The following is a 20,668-nucleotide window of genomic DNA, read 5'->3' on the forward strand; positions in this document are numbered from 1 at the left end:
AGTAGAGTAGTTCTCAGTATCACAATATATCACATGTCAATCGTGCAACTATGCAACAAGTTTGAAAAGCCACTCTTAAGGCGCAGTCACACAAACGCAAATGTATCGGTGGTGAACCTGCGATATTCACTTCGCATTTGCGTGTGTGTGACGTGGCTCTTACACTGCAAACCAGCTCTTGTGCAATATCACAAACAATGGATGCACATTTTAAATTAGCCATTCACGTAATTCCTCTTGCAACAATTGAAAACATGCAAACATAAAAAAAAAAATATTTTACACAGAATCACACGTGGAAGTGAGTGTGCCCAACTCTCATTAGTTAATGCTGATGCGGATTAATTAGCCAGGGGGATAATCTCAGAGACGGCGTATTAGTTTTGTCAATGTGTGTTCTACAAATTTCCAGGGACACAATTAAGAGGATCAGCTCGCTCTCAGGTCAGCAAATCTGATTAAGGGAGCAAAGAGCTTCCCTCAGGAGACGATAATGTGTCAGGTAGTTAGATGTCTTCCTCCGAACCATTAGACTGAGAGGAAGCACTTTCTCGTTAAAATGAACAGAAACACTACTTTTTTATTTTTTTCTCCAGGAGGCAGTGTTTCCTGGTGCGTCGTGAAGAAAATTCTGTTCACTTTTTTCCCCCCCCGTTGTCATCACAAGACAAAGTGAGTGCAGTGAGGGGGCGGGAGGAGTGCAAACGTTTGTTGAATCTTGAAGAGAGGGAGAGGACAGCTCATTCATTCCGTGGCAAACTCGAGACAGTGTAGGATGAAAAAAATAAATAAAAAGATGGAGATAATAATAATCCTTGTGAAGGTGGTGATGAAGGGGAGAGGGGGGGGGGTAGAGTCACTGCATTCCTGCACCCACCTGCACAGGGGCAGTGAGATTTATTAGTGTGGGCTCTACGATGTGGGACTCGGCATGAATCTTGCTCAGGCGCTCTCTCAGCTCAGAGTTCTGGGCTAAAGCCTGGAAAAATAACCAGTGTAAACATCAAATATAGTGGACACCCGACATAACACGGAACATCATCATTTAGATTTACAACAGAGACATATGTGCAATCATAAACATGTGTTATCACATCAGCAGGAGGCAGTGAGAGCCCAAGTGATGTGACTTACCAGGTGTGAGAGAGATAGTAATAGATATAGAGATAGATAGATAGACAGACAGAGAGATAGATAGATAGATAGATAGATAGATAGATAGATAGATAGATAGATAGATAGATAGATAGATAGATAGATAGATAGATAGATAGATAGATAGATAGATAGATAGATAGATAGATAGATATTTAGATAGATAGATATTTCAGAAGTACTGAAGTATGTGTATACTGTATGGAGGCTATGCAGTCAAATAGTTAATACCATAAGAGGTGGACAGTGTAACATGATTATTAGTGCAAGAATACTGAACTTAAAAATAACCACTACTAAAATACTACACTTAAGTGAGAAAAACATCACCTGAAACCAGAGATATTGTGCACAGGGGCTAATATAGGAAGTAACAAACATATGTTAATATGGCTTGATATGTTGTGAGAGGCTGCCTCATGCCCAAGAAGAAGAACAAGAAGTCGTCATGACAGTGAAGGTGTGTGACTAGAGACAGAAAATAGAAAGAGACTCAGGGTGGGAGGCACCAGCCGCTGGAAACATGACTGTTGAACGTGGTCATGTTGAAGTGGGTCGAACACATCACACCAGCAGCTAGTGATTCCTCTAAAAGACTCATCAATGTGTCAAACTGACAAGTGGTGTGGGAGGACGCGGCACATGAGAGTAGAGCGGAAGACTTAAAGAAAGTGGAATGTGTTTCTCTCCGTGCCTGCGTATGATGATGTGTGTAATTCACATACCGTCGCCAGCGTGTTCTTCAAACCGACAACTTGGGGCGAGGTAGGCGGACACGTTTCGTGGTCCGGACACGTCTTTAACCTCTCCCGCTCAGATGTCAGTGTACTGAGGGCCGACTTCATGGTTGCATGCACTGTGGCAACAAGAGGAGAAGCAGGGAGCTTTAGCTGCGAACCAAGTATTCATATCAGAGAGATGTAGAGCAAATCACAGTAGATCCACTGAAAGTCTATCACACACAAGTGAAATGTTGATTATCTCCCGTCGCTCAGCAGGCTGCCATCTTTGTTTAATGACAGTAATTTTCCCACGCCTTTCGTAATCGGGGCTTGGGAAGATACATTACATGAAAATGCTGTTAAAATTAAAAAAACTAAAAATTAATCAGTTAAGGCTCATCACACATCCTTATCTTCATAATTTCGAGTGTGCAATTTAAATGCATTGACAGCTATTCCCAAGAGCGACGTTAAAATCGTGATATCATTATGTAAAACACAGATCATCCTCATTATTCCGTGTCAAGCATCTAGTATCTGAACATGAATTTTCTCGGAGGAGAAGGCAGAAAACTAAATTAGTCCCATACGAAGCAATTCTGTTTACAAAAGAGATTTTTAATCCTCTGTGGTTTACAAAATGCAAACGTCTCACGCGGTAACAGCGTGGGGATGCTGACAGGGAACATCGTCCGAATTTGAATGAATGAAAACTGAGACTGACAGTTTATCAGTAATTAACAGCTGCATGGCTGCACCACTGTCACTTCTATTCTGTTCGGTGCAGACAACACATGGCCAGTGCTATCGTACTTGCAAAAAAGACAGAGAGAGTTTGTAAAGTATTTTTTTAAAATCTTGAGTTTGTCGTACGTACCCATCAAAACCAATCTGCTCATTAAAATCATTCACTCACAGTTGGTGGCGATACGGCAGAAGTCCTCCTGGAGCTTGGCCACATCAAAAGGAGAATCTAGTGACTCAGTGTCGGCTTTGTCATTAGCGAGTGCGGCGGAGGAGAGGTTGGGGTTAGAGGCATGGAGGCGGATAGAGCTGGAGGAGATGCAGCTGGGTACCTACATGAAAGAAGAGCAAATAAATCCAAGAGGGCCAGACACACACACCAAAAAAAGTATGATCCCTCTTCATTGTCATATTGTCTACCTGCAGCGTTGCTTTTACGTCTTTGTTGTAGTTTTTATTCCGCCATTTCTTTGGAAGTCTCTTCTCCTTCTTAGGGCTGTCAAATGTAGATGTCTGGTGAACAATAAAGACGACACTCGTAAGTATTTTCAGAGAATATTATTCCACAACTGGCAGTGCATGATGGAGAGAAAGGATAAAAGAAGAGAAAAGAGAAGTTACTTTGCATAAAAGTGAGAGTCTTCTACTGCTTTGGATGTGGTTTATTTACTGTGCTGGTTCTTTAGACTATAAAATGTTGAGTTGTGATAAAAGATCCAAATAAAGGGAACCAGAAAGAAAAGGAGCGCTGACCTGCAGGGCTTGGATAGATGGAGCAGAATAGGTTCGATGGAGGACTTCCATACTCTGAAGCAGGTGGTTGAGCTCCAGCAGGTAGGCGTCACAGACTGACAGGTCTGTTCAGGGCAGGGAAAAGATCCACACGGAGGAAAGAAGATTAAGAGAGAAACAGAAACAGAATCAACACTTTGTGTCCCTGGACTTGATTAAGGATTTTCAAACTTTCTGGTTTAAAAAGACATAGCTTCCCATTTAATATATAGGGAAAGTGTATATACCAGAAGGATTCAAATGAAGAAAACAGGGGCGAACAGTGTATCAGTAATCAACAGCTTCTTTCTGTATAAACAACACTGTGAGAGATTTATTGTGAGTACCAGCATCTGACAAGCATACAAATGAATTGAATGAATAGAAGAACGGCCCTGTTGTTGTATGCCTCCGCCAACCAGTGCGGTTTAAGTCTACAGACTCACATAAGGTCACTGTGACCTTTGACCAATCTTTTCTAATTAGTTAAGCTTTGAGTCCCAGTGACAAACGGTCAAAATTGGAAGAAAATCCCTGTAGACAGATATTGTGTTCAAGAGGCCTAAAACGTGCTGAGTGAGGTCACCCTGACCTTTGACCACTCAAATCTAATCAGTTAGTCCGTGAGTCAACAATTGTGTGTCATGACTCTCTGGCGGTGTCCCTGAGATTTCCCATTCACGAGGCAAAAACATTTCTTTTGTGAGTTCACAGCAAAACCTTAACTGTAATTCAGAGTCACTGAAAAACAAGACAAACCTTCACAAACAAATAAGCACTTCTGCAACCTTTCAGCTGCAGCCTCTGTATAGGTATGTATTTAATAATGATTCTTAACAAAACCCCAGCTTGAAAAAACGATACATATATCATATAACTTAAATAAAAGTGCAGATGATTTCATGATGTTCAACCAGTGGTTTTAGTTTGTGGTCACTGAATCTCCACCAAATCAGGTTTGCCAGAAGTCGTATAAAATGATGTCAAAGAAGTGAGAGGTGCATCACATACTCGATTCACAGGGGGCAGCTGTGTGGTCTCACCTTGGGAGCACTTGTCCATGTCATCTGATGACTGGAGCCAGGCTGTAACTTTGGCCTGGCTGTTGCAGCTTACGGGGAAGGCTCCGACAGAATGCACTGTGGACTGTCTTTGTATAGACATGCACTGCAATAGCAAACAAAAACAAAGAGCAGAACAATCACTGTGAGTTATTGGGTAAGACATGTCAACAGCATTTTCTGATTAACTTAAGCCAAATAGGGTCATACTGGGGATAAGAAATAATAGAATTAAGACACATGGAGCATTCTGACCTTAGTCACATTATGTAGACATGTATACGTCTTAATTTAATTATAACGTCCTATTGGAGTTTTCACAGCATTTTGTGATATTGACATACAGCAGTTACCAACTGCTTGACAATGCATGTTCTGGTTTCGAGAGCAGGATGTAAGAACAGCAAGGAGATTTTGCAAAATTTAAAAGAAAACAATCAACAATAGCTTCATGCATTATTTCAGGTTGGGTTTTTTAAATTCTGGCAGAAACATCAGACGTAGTGGACGTAATGTTGAAGTGCGTCATTATCAGACTATGCTCTGTAACATGTAAACGGTAATATGAATGGAAATATTCTATCAGCAACACAAGTAAACATCATAATCAGAGTCATGTTTTATTCAGAATCAGGTCAACAGTCAGATTCTTGGCGTCCACCTAAGCGTAGTCACTGACAACCATAAGCAGAGAGACAGAGGAAAGCATTTACGGACCACATACTTTTCATTGGCCGTATGCTGTGTAATGGAGATGTTTACCTTTCTGAGAGAGGCACTCTTGGCCAAGCTGGGGGAGTTGGGCGACTTGGGGGAGGAGTAATGAGGGTAGTAGAAGGATTTCTCATTAGGGTACATGGCAATCTCATTCTGCCGATAGAGCCGATGGTGGCGCAGCTTGGACACCCATTCGTCAAACAGCTCCTGTGACTTAATCTGCAGAGCAGATACCACAATCAGAAAGTAACACAAGTATGGTGACGCATGAGGTCATTTTAAAGTCGTTCCAACGTAGACAGCTGTTCCAGGAAGTCACAGGGAATAATCTAAATAATCCATGTTTTACCATCTTTTCCTGTAAGACAGTGGGGGGGGATGCCTTATATTTATTAGCCTTGCAGTTTACCTTAAGGTGATAGATGTTTTCCTCGGCATCAAGATCGATGCACTTGGCTTTCTTCTTAATGGCCATGACAGAGAGACCCACATCAATGCGGCCGTGCAGTTTCCCTTTCTCAATCTGCCAACACATGTCAACACATGGTGCTTTAAACATACCGGAGGAGACACAGAATGCTGCTCAGTTATTTTGTGCTGAAAGCAGCAGTAACAGTCCTCTATCTGCTCAGACCTGGCCAGGCAGACTTTCTGAATGGCTATACAATGACTAGAGAATTATACGAGATTGACATTGCACTGTGTGACTCCCTTCAATGACCAGGAGACTGTGAGGGAATTTCATTTACTGGCAGAGAGCGCAGTACAACAAGAGACACAAAGCGTCCCACGTGGAAGGCTGCCGGCAGGCGTCTGTACTCACGTCAGCACTGCACTTGCCGTACTTCAGGATGCCCTTGTCCAGGAAGAAGTATCTCTGTGGGGAGAAAGAGGGACGATGAGCCGATGAGATGCAGCTGGGATGATGATATACAACATCCCTGACAGCACAAGTCTGAAGTCACTGTTGTGATTGATCATGACACAGTCAGCCTCGTGTGTGTTGTTAGTGTCTCTGCTGCAGCGTTGAGGGATCTTCTCCAGTGTCAGATCATCTTATTGCCACACTGTGATATTGCAAATAGTTGATATGATCTGAGGAGTGGAGCCCAAACACTGTGGGGTTCTGGGGCCGATACAGATAACAGACGGTAAAACAAATCTGATATCGATACATTGGTCGATATCTTTTTTTTTTTTTTTCCTGAGACGTCGTTATCGAACCCTTGATATTTTACAGCTTTAGCAAAATCTCTTTTATAAATAACCACACATTAAAAAAAAAAAAGGGCTATCGATGATCCCTCTGTCCACCGTCGATGTTGAGAGATGTTTTTCATCCCAGCCTCATCTCTTCCATCTGCCTCCCTATCCTACTTCCTGCTGTCATCTTCCTCCTCCTCAGTTCTCTTTGTAAATCCTTTCTCTACATTGTCAGAGTCAGACTCTTTACAGCACCACGACCTGCAAAGCTCTGACTGTAAGTCAATACTAAATGTATACGGCTCTATTAACCAACAGACCATCAGCTAATGCATCTGAGAGGAACACTGAGCCTTGGAGACAGCATCATCCCAGTGAAAGCTTTTAGACGCCACGTGAAGAGCCTCTGACCCGGGGCACATGTGACTCCTCTGCGGATGAAATCATCTACAGCAGAAACTCATTCAATTACTTCAAAACGTAAATGAGTCACGTCAACAGATTTATTTATTTTTTGCGTTTGAAAGCAACCTGGACCGTGTTCGGTAAAACCCGGGAAATGGAAATGACATCAGGAAACACGTCATGATGTCATCACTCTGATGAGTAGTGTAAAGTAGCCTGGGTCATTTAAAGGGATGGTTCACAGAAAAAAACATAACAAGCCTCCATACTGCTCGTATTCATATTCGACTAGAAACAAGGTAATTTACACTGTGTTTTAAGCCTAAATGTCCACTACCGGAAGAGATTGGATTTGGCTGCAACGCTGTTTACCCCTGAGACTCCGGAAGTGTTTTGTGGACTCAAACACTTCACCCACCCCTCCACCGGATTAGTGGTGAGTGGATAATGAGTGAATTTTAATTTCTCTGAAATCACAGACGTTGGATCATACCTTATGCCAGCCCTTCATAGGCCACTTTCTCCTCTTCAGCATGTAGCCCTCCTGTTTCTGGGGCTCCAGGACGGTGCCGAAGCCTCCACGCAGACCCTCCACTATTTCCCAGCTGTCCTGTGGGCACACATTGTCTATGAAAACTCTGAGATGTACACAGACATCAGCCGACACTCAATTTATGCAGACACATGGAGATTAAAGTTGCCGTAAGGTGCAGCCGTGTATAAAGTGAATGAATCGACCACACTACAGCGTGAAGGTCAGACGCAAAAGTATATTGTAATTTTTTGCTGCTGTTGGCAGTGTTTAGATTTGTGGCCTCTGTTTCGTGAAAACGCTTCCATACAAGGGTTGGTGTCAACTGCAAATTTAACCTCATGGTCCCCACTTATTAAATTATCTTACCCGTCTAATCTCACGCTTCACAATAATAATAATTTCCTGACTGAGATTAGAACGCTCAAGTCCAAATCCCCGGCACATACAAGGATTAAGATGATATTTCATCACAGACTAATCCAGATAGCTGTGTCATGGACTTCAGCGGTGAGATTTCCAGGACGGCAGCATAAACAACATCAAAAGAGGGCTGTGTAATATCTTTGAGGACTCACTTGTGCTTCATAGCACGAAACGATTAGTTGATTTATCAGTTAGACAGAAGATTGGTCATCAATCAATTTTTGTTCAGAGAGGCAGTCCATTGATTTTCCACACAGTTTGCTCATCACAAGCCGAGCTACTTGGCTTGTGGAAACAACCGCTTGATGTCTTTTTTGAAGTATATATATTTTTAGCACACACTGGACGAGTGGAATTTCAAAAGACTTTAAACGAGTTTACCAGGCAGAGACAAGTCTATGACATATATTTTCCTGAGCATTACAACCAAACAAACTAAATACTCTTTGCACTATCAGAATTTGATTTCATCACAATCCAGTAAAATGGGGAACTATGACAAACTATAATTGAATCTTATTGTCATTTATTTATTTTGTCATTGTCAATGTCATTTGTGTGTCAGGGAGCAAACAGGAAGTCAACCACATCCTGGGAGCCTTTAATGTGCAATGAGTTTCACTGAATTAGAATGTAATATTACGGCCATCGTCTGCTGCAATTTTAAACTAGTATCTAGTCATTTTGATCTTCCTGAGCAGTTTCACAGTAGACAGAAGAGAGTGTGGAGTATCATGTGCGACAAAGATCACCAGCTAAAATCCATTATTACATATATAAGCTCACATGGATGCATCCTTTTAAAAGTCTATCTTTCACAAATGCAAAATATTCCCTATCCTTGCCATCCAAGGACGAGGCTTTGCCGCTCTCCTCTGTTTTGTTACCTCCACGGAGAAGGTTATGTTTTCACCCGTGTCTATTGGTTTGTTTGTTAATTTATTTATGAACAGGATTTTATGCAAATACTACCAAACCAATTTCCACCAAACCTGGTGGAGGGATGAGATCTGGGCCTGGAGAGAACAAATTCAATTTAGATGCAGATTAAATGGCGAATCAAGGATCTTTTCTTTTTACTGTCAGAACGAGACCATCATGTTTGATGAACGTTTGGCCTTGATGAAGGAATGTGCTCTACTAAGTGGCATTCTAGTATTCGTATAGTGATTAGTATATGTCTCTTACTATTTTCTCTTTAAAGAGCAATTCATGAAATCACTCTTTAAGGTGTAGTTCATGTTTGTATGCGACAATGGTGATACACCTTATGCATCATACTGGAATTTTCCCATAGGGACAAAAACGCAAGAAAAATGGTCACGTCCCAGGTGTCAAGAAGGACTTTGGCTTCTTGGCAGACGTTTGAGGTGACTCTGTGTTTGTTATCTCAGTGCGTCCCTGACTGCTCCAGTAGGAAACAGTCCTGGCCAAACAAACTGTATCAGTCAGAGATGCTGACTGCTGGAGGTGAGGCGGCCTAAAATAAACCCTCATATCTGATGGGGTGGGGGATGGAGGTGGTGGAGGAGGTGGAGGGGGCGTGGCTTGTGGGGCGTTTTCTCTCTCTCTCTCTCTCTCTCTCACCATCTCTCCCTGAACGGTCGTCCTAGCTCCGACAGACACAGTCACACACAGTGAGTCATATATATACCGCCCAGGCGCTTTTCTTCAAGGTCAAGGGACATTGTCTGAGAGGAAACAGTGACATAACAAGATGTCGACTTACAGGGATAAACATCAGGGTAAGAACAAAGGAAACTGGGATGTTTCAAGATAAAAATCTGTAAATAAAGAAATCGCGAAAGCGCAAAGACTGAAAACAATTGCTTGTCAGGCACACACTCATACATATCAGTCCCAAACCTGATTCTTTTCCATCAAGATCCATGGATTATTTCTTGTGAAATCCGAGAAAAAGTAGAAAAAAAGTCAGCAATGTTAGAGAAAGTTCCTGGAAATGCTGGGATCTGTGCCAACCTTTAATGGGCTCTTTATATCAATCAAATCTGAGGAGTAGTTTTTGCAGACAACCAGCAAACAAACAAAATGGACAGGGCCGAAAACATAACCTCCTTGACGATTATAAGTGAGCGTTGTAGGTGCTCGTAGCTCAGGCTGTAGTCTCCTGTTCAAACGTTAGATGCGTTGCTCTTATCTGATCACATCTGTTTCACAACAGTTTCAAGTGATTCTTTCATAAGGAGGAAAGCGCAGCGGGGTCAAACTCAGTGAGTGAGAGAACCACAACATCGCTGACTTCATCAGTATATTTAATTAAGAATTCATGTTAGATAAGAAAATAAGATTTCTCGTTAGTAATAAAAAACTACAGTCCAAGCATGACTGAGGCTTATGAGGTGTGAAATTGCGATTTGAAGATAATATTTATTTATTTATTTGTTCGTTCAAACGTTTTTGCAGGTGAAAACACTCGTGTATGTGTTATAACCACTGGTGTCTGTGTGTCCGGCAGGGAGGACTGCACAGGAACTGTATTACTCTCATTTCCAAACAGAAAAGCTGTTGCAGGTAATGAAAAATTAATGAGTCTGCTGCCAACAGATAAGTGCTCAAGGCAAATGCAACAACAGTGTGTTGATATCTTCACTAATGTGGATGTGAGAGAACAACCTTTGAGGGGGAAAAATGCATCCTAGTGATTCAGAAGCTTTTCTACATTTTGCCACATTTGTAAAAAATGCTGCGGTCTGAGACTACAAACATCTCTGAGATAGAAAACATCTCCGTCAAGTTGGCAGATCTGAATCCTCTGTGTGTGAGATATATGACGCAGAGAGGCTGAGATGCGCTTGTCTCCTCAGGCTTGCATTTGCAAAGAACTGAATAAAGTCTCACAAGAACATGTGAGAAAAACACAAGATCTTTTCGGAAATGGAATTTGGTGTCAGGTCATTCTCCTCCCATGGCCCAGAGAAATCCCAGAGGATTGCCTGATGCTATATTTGCAATTAACAAGCTGCTTAGGGAGATAAAAAAAACAGATAATACAAACTGTCTGTCTGCGTAATACCAGGGAAATGATCTGGAAGTGTAACAAGACCACAGAGTCTAACTTCACCAGTGAGCAGTGAATGACGTGTGGCCGGATGTGCATTTGTAACGTGTGACTGGTCCTCCAGTGTCCCCAGCTGGTGTGAGTTACCTGTCGGCTGTCATGCTTGGACGAGGAGCTGCTGTTGCTGCGTGACAGGGAGGAGATCTTCTGTGACATGGCCGAACTGCGCTCCTCTGAGCCCATCTCGCTGCAGACTGGCTACGTCCGGAGTACCAGAAACATTCCTCCTGTAAACAAAGGAGTGGAGTGTAGGTCAAGAGGAGAGAGAGAGAGGACGCGGGTGGAGAAAAATGGCTTTAATAAGCAAGCCCTCTAAAAGCCCTTAGCTCTCTCTCTCTGACTGAAAAAGGCATTAGTTTATTCAGAGTGATTCGTTTTTTCCATCTTCATGGAGCAGAACTAAGGGACATGATGATGAAAGCTGCACAGAAGGATTCTCAAACAATCCAATCGACAGACATGAATTTCAGTGGAGACTTCAGATTTAAATCATTCATATCTTACTCGTATAGACAGAGAAGGATAATCAGAATTTATGAATCGTAAGCATTAGCTAGAAATACATGCACTCCGAGGTATTCAGAGACTTTCACTTGAGTTAAAGTAGCAATAATACATTAAAAAGTCCTTCCGCGGATTACTTTAGACCTATTATCATCAGTACAAAGTTGCTATTATAATTTATAATAATGGTTTTATGATGCCCAAACAATCGACCACCTCTGCTCTCTCTCTCTCTCTCTCTCTCTCTCTCTCTCTCTCTCTCTCTCTCTCTCTCTCTCTCTCTCTCGGGAAGCAACAGTCGTTAAAAGTGTGTGAATATTTTACATTAAAACCTCAAAGAAAGCTGATTTCACACGACACAGCGGCACAACCTCACTGTGGTATGAACCTTAAGTTGTCTACGATCCTCCAGTAAACCAAGAGAAGAAGAAGAAGGAGGAGAAGAAGAAGAATGGCACCAACATGTTTTCTCTTCAGGTTCATACCACTGTGATGTTGTGCTGCTGTTCCATGTGAAATCAGCTTTACACAGTCTCTGAAGGCTTTAATGTTAAGTGTTCCCACACTTGTGACGACTTGTCTCTGCTGTGTCGACAGCGATGTTTGTCTCCGAAAACATTTGCTCCAGAGAGGACGGCGTCCTCACGTGAGCTAAACAAGGCACGGGATTGGCTGATTTACTGCCACCACCCCAGGAGATGTTGCCACAACGTGTGCCGTGCATTACAACAGACCTGACTAATCGATTACTAAATTTGTTGCCAACTATTTTTATAACCGATTAAATTGATTAGTTGTTGCAGCCATAATACAAACGTTGCAACTACGGCAGCTGAGAAGGCCACTCTTTGCGTTCTTGTGTAAGAAATCTAAGGGATAGGTGATATGGGTTTAAAAATGTTTTTAATACGCTTAAAAAGAGAAGAGAGGCATATGCTGCAATCACAACAGAGCGGGTCAGCCTGCCAATCAGAGCAGGCTTCATCAGGAGAGGGCCCTTAAAGAGACAGCAGCTAAAACCAAGTGTTTCAGACGGAGGCTGAAAAGAGGAGCTGCAGCAATGAACAGTATGAGGCAAAGCAATGTGTTTTCTCAACATTAGAACATCTAAACCTTTTCAAGTAATATCCCACATTAAAATTATAAACCTGAATATGACTAAAATAGGTCTCGGTCCAGTCATTGAGCAACTAAAAAATATAAAACACAACTGTTGGTGTGCTTTGGGAAATTGTAACAGACATTTTTCAGACTAAACAACAAACAGATGACTAATTTAAAACCATGTTTTCCTCAGAAATGTACATCAATAATGAAAATAATCATCAATAATAAAGAACATACTATTAAAAATGGAGTAACAGTAGTTAGTTACTTCCCACTACTCATGGAAAACTCTGTTGAATACCTACTGATGTTGTATTGACTAAACACAAACTTTTTCTTTTGGCTTCAGTATTTGAGGAGATGACAGAGTGGTGGGGGCTCATCTGACTCCACAGACAGCTCATTGACGAGTGTCACATGTAAAGATGTGAGATGAACAGTGTCACGTTATATTAACACTTCAACAGTGTGTGAAAATAATTGGGCCTCTTTTTTTCGAAAATGACAACCTTCAGTCAGCTGCCCCACTTCACACAGTCTAATTAACGCTAATGCACTTTGAGTGGCAGTTTGTCATAAAACTGGAAAACTGGCGCCAGTCACAAGTGTTTGTGTAAATATTGTCAGTCCACATGGTAACACGCAGCAGATCATTGCTATCGGTTACACAGCAGGACAGAGTTTTTAAACCATTCTAAGGTTATTATTTTATCACGTGACCATCGGTGAGATTTGAACATATTTCATTTTTTCCCTTCTTTTGAAAAGAAGTCAGTATTTTTTGTTTAGGGCTCCATAAAATATATATTCTCTGTTCATTACAAAAAATATTTCAATTCAATTTTTATTACATTTTACAGCGTTATTAAAAAATATCTCTCACAACATGGCAAATGCTTGCAACAGCTTATACGTATAATTAAATAGGTACAAGTAAGGCTACTACCCAATTACCTTTTTTAAAAAATATTATTAATTTAATAATTTACTCTCTGTCAAACAATAGTGAAAGGTTCCTCCCAGAGCCCAAAGTGCCATCTGTAAACTGCTTCTTTGTACAAACAGCAGTTCAATACAATAATGTATTTAATTGATGATAAAGTGGCAAATCCTCACATTTGAGAAGCTGTATAACCAGCTACTTGATAAAATACATAAATAATAATTAAACTACCAATTTTGTATTTTCTGTCACTTTACTCACAATGTCATCAACACTTGTTAAGTATCATCAACTGTGTTCTACTATAAATCATTATTGGGCAAAACTAAATTAAAAACATAACGGACATTTATGATTTTGTTTTTAAATCAGACAAATTGGTAATGATAATAATGAATAATTTATTTGTCTCCTCCCATCTTCGACTGAATCAGACACGCCACGTGTTGATTACCACTTTGAAGCAGCGGCAAGGTTAATCATATTACCTGCTCTGTATCCGCAGGCTTTGTGCTGCATAATGGCCACAGCCGCTTGTGCTGTTGGAGAGACAAAAGCGTGGTCATCTGAAACCCCCCCGTCCAACACCACGCAGCGGACCACAGGCTTGGAGCTCAATTATTGCTGCATGTAATTAATCGAACCAGGACAAAAACAGACTAAGCCACAGACAATCATGATATATGACACACTAAATGTCATCCATAGTACATATCACAGCTCTCCATTGCCCATGATTTATTCATCCACTTTCCGCAGATCACACCAGCTACTATATGAAGGTCTCTCGCCCTGCCACCCTTCGGGGAACCCTTTCATCTGATACAGCAACACCACTTCTCAGGCTTTCATCATGGTGACAGGAGCATTCGACGTCAGAGCTCCAGTAATACCCTTTCTCACAGAGCTCATTGGCGGCAATAAAGAAGTGCAGTAAGTGACTGCGATAAAACCGTATTAAATTACAGAGGAGCTGTGATTGAGGTTACTGTTAGTATGGATTTTTACTTCACTTGATGGCTGCTGCTGTCATTTACAAACTGAGCAACACGAGTGAAGGAGCTGTAGCAAACACGGACAGCGAAAGTCGAACATGCAGAGCAACATACACGTCTGGTAAAAACACGTTCGCTGACAGACGATGAATGCTGAGTGTGTTTGTCCAGTGTGTTGGGGACAAAGAAGCAGAAAGGATCACATGGACAATGACAGCTACAGGACAAAAGATAAACACAGGCCCCAAGGAAAGTTCGACTGCCATCATGGTGGCCTCCTTTTCATATATGTGTACATGAACACACGCAAAAAATATGCACATGTGCAGGTGCATTTACACAAAAACAAACGAGTGCAAGGTTTTGTGATAAGTAGGAGTAATCTAATGAAGGCAGACACTAAAACAATAAAAAATATAAAATCTGCTGTCTTTTGCTGCAGGAAACCTGCTGACTGCTATAAAAAAATAATTAAAAAAAGTCTTTAAAGATGGCACTGACCTTTACAGACAATGATCGTGACTCATGTCCCATTAACTTAAATATCTGCCGGGCTGTGTGGACAAAATCCACATACTGATACACATGACAGCATAATCCCAATGTGTATAAATTGAAAAATCACAAAGAAGAAGGTCAAACTCAAATTTTTGGGCTAAATAGTTGAATAGTTCTCACTCCACAGATAATATTTAGTGTAGTAACGGGATCGCAAGATTTAACTGAATCGACAATATCTGACTATCCTAGGTGGGAAAAAGACAAAGAAAATATATAAAATATTATACGTCTACAAGAATACAAGCTGTACTTTATCATCACTATTCATTTCTCAGGCCCTATTTAGCCTGTAACCCCTTTGTTAGAGGAAGTGATATACATGCAAATGCTCCTGCCAGAGTGTGGAGAAAAGGCTAAATGGTTTGTGAAGAGGTGAGTGACACCCTTGGATATCCCAGTGTGGGTGGGACACATGGGGGAGACAGATGTGGAGCAACGCCTTAAAACTTGCTGTTCCGATTTTTATTCACTCAGCAGCATCTTCTTCTAATTGTAGAACAACTCGAGAACCTCCCTCAGACTGAAGGAACCCAGAAAGAAACCAAGCAAGTGACTGTAGTGGCTCTGGGGATGGAACCATCACTGTGTAGGTTGGTCCGCCTCTTTGGTCCAGAATGAAATCTCTCAACAGCTATTGGCTGGGTTACCATGAAACTTGGCCGTCATGATTCCCAGGCGACATATTACACAGACTTTGTTGGTCCCCTGACTTCTCCTTTGGTGCCACCATGACGTCAAATTTTCGAATTACCCAGAACTTTGGTTGATTACTAACAACTTGCAAAACTTTGTGTGTTAACTGTTTTTAGGGTGTTTTGAATTTTCTAGTAGAGAGCAAACAAGTCAATAAGGAAAAGAGAGATGCGGGACAAGATGCAACTGAGACCGCAACCATTGATAATTTGTATTATTGACTAACCTTGATAACAGTCTGTAAAGTACAAGAAAATCAGGACAAATATCTGGCTTTTTTGTGTTCAAATTGTTTGTTTTGTTTTACATACTGAAACAGTGCATCACACAAGACACAGAAAAGCAAAGGATACTTTTACAAGCAGGAAAATGCTTGTATAATTACTCAAAGATAATCAAAACAGTTAACCATCAATTCTCTGCTGATCAACCAATGTTTTCAGCTCCACATGCAACAGCAGACACTGAGTCGTGCTGCAGTTACATGGTCAAGTGTCTTGACTCATCAGGATCCTTAATGACAACGTATTCCCATCACAAGTAATCATGTAATTCCAATGTGTACGGTTATGGGCAAAAACCAGAATGTCTAATGACTATCAGGAAGTGTTTGAGGAAATGGTTCCGATTCACGAGGTGAGAGAGATGAGATTTAATAGGCATATATTATATTATGGTTGGTTTGAGGTGTATCAGAGCACAGTCAGCAGCAAGTCCTTACTCACTGCAGTTATCGATGCTTAATGTCCTTTAGAGCCGCACTAACTAGATTGACAGACGCTGAAAGGCCCCCATCATATTCTGCAGTTCATGTTGCAGATGTTCCTCGGCCCCTCCACTGTCTCCACAGTCTGCCAAAGGGACTGACAAGCCTAACAAGCTCTAAGGCATCATTAGGACGTGACTCACAGGAATAAACGTCTCATGGTTGCCCCCCCCCCCCGCCGCGCAGCTTTCTGAGGAAATGGATTCATGTTTGCGAAAAAATGATAGCACTTAAGCTCCGATTGGCAGCTGATGCTCCGCAGTAATTCAAAGAATTTGGGTGGGAAGTGGGAACAGACTCTAAAACACACTCCCACTGCGAAGAAGAAAACAAGCGAACTCATTTTAGGAGAGACGTGACACTGCTGGAGATCAGTGATGAAGAGTGAAAGTGTTGCCTGAAGCTGCCCTCGAGGCACAGCCCCCGGTGAAAAACCAGTCATCTTAAACTATAGATAGATCCTTGACTCTGACCAAGCTGAGAAGATGATATTTAGATAGATGCACAAAGGTTCACATAATCCCTTAAAGGATATTTCGTATATAAATTCCCGCTGAGAGATTTGCCCCACAATTTTATAAGGCGTATGTTTCTGTATAAAGCAAACAAATACGTGGGAAAGACTATAATAAGAATAATGAGTCTTTTTATCTTGACTGATGAAACCTAATTATTTACTTTGCAGAAAATCAATGTTGATTTAAAAGGCTTGTAAAGTGCAAATATCGCTCTAAGCTTCTCTTTTGGTATTTTAATTATTTTTTTTTTTACCTCTGGAACTATCTGCCTACACTTGACAAAACAAATGGCCTCTGCATTTACCGCACGCCCAACATGGTGTTATGGTAACCACCTTATCTCTGCAGTCCACCGGCCTTTCTCTGACAGCTCATTCCTCTTAATGCAGAGCTTCAAGCAAGCGGCTACAAAACAAACTTTGGCAACTCTGATGAAGAAATGTCGTCCACCCATCAATCTGGATAAATCCGAATCAGAAACTCATGCTTCATTTTGATTGTGTTTAATTTCCCTCCGCAGGATAAACTTCATCAGCGCTCAGTTTGTCCCGAGCTCCGGATTATTGTTCCTGTTTGTTTGCTTTGGAAACGTCACACTCATTAAGAGCATCGTCTGACGGCCTCTACCCACTAAAGGGGACACATTTGCTGCATCTAAAAGTTACCACTTTAATAACAGAAATCGTGCATTACCCCGCTGAGACGATGCCACTTAGTCTTGGTTGGGTCATTAATGAAACAGAGAAATACACAGAGAGAGAGAGAAATAAGGAGTGAGGAGGAGGAGAAAGGCAGAAAACTATATTCTCCCTTTGGCCACATTGACATCATTATTGAGATTTAGTACTGCAATATATCTGCTTTTAATTATTAAATACACTTCTTTACTTTGGCAGCATTAGCAAGCTGAAGTTATGATTAAATTCAACATCATGATACGATTCTGTGTAATATGAGTGTGTTTGACATTTTGGGAAATAAGTGCTGGATGATAAAGATAAATACGTTTTTAGTATTTATTTAGTTGGAAATACCAGACAACAAGTAATTATATAATAATTAGCACAACCAATCAGCCTGAGCTACACATTTCCATTTCCAATTTGTATGCTAAGCTAACTGTATGCTAGCAGTAGCTCCAGTCTAACCATACAAACATTAGAGTGGTATAGCTTAGCATGAAGACACAGCTAGCCTAGCTCTGTAATAACAGCCCTTTATCTTTGAATGAGTCTGCTAGCTAACCTTTCCAGTTAATTAACTTTATTTAGTTAGCTGGAAAGGTTAGCTCACAACTAATTACTTCAATCCATAAAAGATTTCCTAATCAAACAGAACCCAGACAGGAAATAGTTTGGTATAAAAACCCTTCATATGATTACAAACAGTTTTTTTTAGTAATTTAATTTACACTTAAGTTGAATAAACAAGATATAAAGTTTAATTAAGGTGGCTTTACAGAGGCTGTAAATCATGTTTCCAGTCTTTATGCTAAGCTAAGATAACTGTCTGCTAGCAGTGTAGCTTCACATTGACCACACAAACATTAGAGTAAAATTGATCGTCTCATCTAACTCCAAAAAAGAACGCCAATCATTTCCGAAAATGTCAAACTGTATGGCTCTATAGTTGAAGGCCTTTCAAACTTTTAGGCAAAACTGCCCGTTTTCATTTTTCAGAAACTCATTCACACAGAGAAACATTTCCCCCAGTTGATTTCACCTAATAGACACCATTTCTAAAGTCTGACGACCATCTAGTTTCTTCAGCGGCGAACACAGACAGTTGAGAGCCCTCTCATCAACGGTGTCTCATTCTTTTCTGGACGCAAACTCCGTGAAATGATGATCACAACAACATTAGCATACATGGGCTCTGATCGGAGGAATAAGAGGAGAACACAAGTGGCTAAAATCGAAATGCAGTATTTCTTTGATTGTGTCATTCAAAGGTGATGTGTTTTGAGTTTCAGATCAGGTTCTTCAAGAGGCTCCAATCTGTCGAAGGGCAGAAGTAACACACAGCTTCTTGTCCATGTCAGAAGAGTAGAACCGTAAAGTCCTGAAAGTCTCTCTCTCTATTTTCCAAGACTGTCACTGTATCTGGTGGATTAATTATTTTCCTTCTCCAGCCATTATGTCTGCCCTGTATTCGTCCCAAAAAAGACCTGAGCAGAGTAACTGGGAGTAGGGCAAAGAAAAAAAAATCTCTCTTCTTAAATCCATCTGCAGAATCAGGGCACCACACAAGTGTCTAGAAGTCTTTGCATATATCCTTCAAGCTCTATCTTAGGTCAGCAGGGCAGCACCCAGCAAGCCATTAGCCAGGAGACAGAACATGGCTTCATCCCAACTTGACATCTATTATTCATCAGTACATCTCTTGAGCAGGCAGGTTAATGTTTGCCAGCCCACGTTTGTTTGTTTGTGCGTGCGACCACACCTTCTCTGAATGAGGCGCACAGATGGTAATGCCGGCTCCTGATCTGCTTAAGGCGGCACGGTGAAAGGTTGCCAAGAGCGGGGTGGGGGGAGCCACTCCAAAAATCTGGCTCAACGCTGCAGAGCTTAAAATGCCCACTGCCCGCTGTAATCTTACATTTTCAACAGCATGAAAACGAGTTTGAACCTCTCTCTATATTCATCATATTCACAGCCAGAGAAAAAGCTTGCAGTTGTGATCGCAATAATAACCCAGAGGCACTTAAAGTTCCCTCTTGCTAACTTCCTGCTGCACAGGGCCTGCGTCTCTTCATTCATGTTTACTGTCTCAGATATAACAGGCTCTGTTTCTCGATCACCAAAGCCGCGAAGCATCCTGTTAATCAACCACATCCTCATCACACTCCCTTCCCTCCCACACCTCCATCCTCCCTCCCACTCTCTATCTCTTTCTCCTGTCTGCTCTGAGTGTGGCAGAGGTCCTCTCTTTTGTTAAAACATTGCAGTGTGGGGGAGCCTGACAGCCTCATAACTCAACACGCACTCATTAGGACGCAGACATCCACTGACAAAAGAGTGGGGGGAAAAGAAAAAACATGAATGTATGACATATAGCAACTATAGTGTGACAGTACGATCCAGCTGTTGCTTCCCCAAAAGATTAAAGTGGTCTGATTGGGAAGCAGCATCGTGACACGATGGGTCAATTACAACATTAACATGCGTGGATTCAAAAAGGCAGAGGCCTAAAGGAGAAAAATCACAAAAAGTGGAAAGAACGTGTGACCTTTCATGTAAAGTGCCATGAGATAATATATATTATGATTTGGTGCTATACAAATAAAATTGAATTGAAACGTCTGCACCGTCTGTTACAAAGTCCTTGGAGAGCAGACACGGCATTGTCTTCCATTGCCCTCCACTTTTGGGTAGACAGAGATGACGTCAGTTACAGATACAAAGTGGTAAATGTTTCTTGAAGCTGCAATGAAATTGTGTAAGCTGTATGCAGTGTTGTGCAAGTTCACACCTCTCATGAACTAGTTCAAAGTTCAGTTCATACAAGTAAACATGAATAGTTCACGTTCATAGTTCACCATTTAAAGGGGACATAGCATGCAAATTCCACTTTGTTAGTGCTTCACAGGTTAATGTGGTATCTGTATGTCTACCAACCCAAAAACTCTGGGGAAAACACTCTGCTTGTTATAGTTCCTCTAAGTCAGAACGTCATGCCGGAGCTTACTGATTGCGCCTGCATATTGTGTCGTAACAAGGAACTGGAAGTCTCCCCCTACATGGTCTTGGCTCACTCCTCTGGTCCC

At 41.4% G+C, this 20,668-nt stretch overlaps 1 protein-coding gene across 2 annotated transcripts in view; it reads right to left on the minus strand.

Moving 5' to 3' along the window:
* The window catches only part of osbpl3b (oxysterol binding protein-like 3b), a 35,091-nt gene that overhangs the window by 8,970 nt on the left and 5,453 nt on the right, over positions 1-20,668 (minus strand). Inside the window, exons 2-12 of one of the 2 annotated variants that reach the window (XM_035164736.1) lie at positions 10,903-11,042; positions 7,272-7,388; positions 5,994-6,047; positions 5,580-5,693; positions 5,216-5,389; positions 4,436-4,559; positions 3,375-3,478; positions 3,042-3,134; positions 2,794-2,953; positions 1,881-2,011; positions 878-979 (exon numbers count right to left, since the gene is read on the minus strand). In XM_035164736.1, coding sequence (XP_035020627.1) covers positions 878-979; positions 1,881-2,011; positions 2,794-2,953; positions 3,042-3,134; positions 3,375-3,478; positions 4,436-4,559; positions 5,216-5,389; positions 5,580-5,693; positions 5,994-6,047; positions 7,272-7,388; positions 10,903-10,998 — 1,269 coding nt within the window. In that variant the 5' untranslated portion in view covers positions 10,999-11,042. The remainder of the gene's footprint in view (positions 1-877; positions 980-1,880; positions 2,012-2,793; positions 2,954-3,041; positions 3,135-3,374; positions 3,479-4,435; positions 4,560-5,215; positions 5,390-5,579; positions 5,694-5,993; positions 6,048-7,271; positions 7,389-10,902; positions 11,043-20,668) is intronic. The other variant, XM_035164738.1, reaches the window with a different exon arrangement.

Source organism: Hippoglossus stenolepis, chromosome 8 (genome assembly GCF_022539355.2).
Source record: "Hippoglossus stenolepis isolate QCI-W04-F060 chromosome 8, HSTE1.2, whole genome shotgun sequence".
In the NCBI taxonomy this organism is placed as follows: Eukaryota; Metazoa; Chordata; class Actinopteri; order Pleuronectiformes; family Pleuronectidae; genus Hippoglossus; species Hippoglossus stenolepis.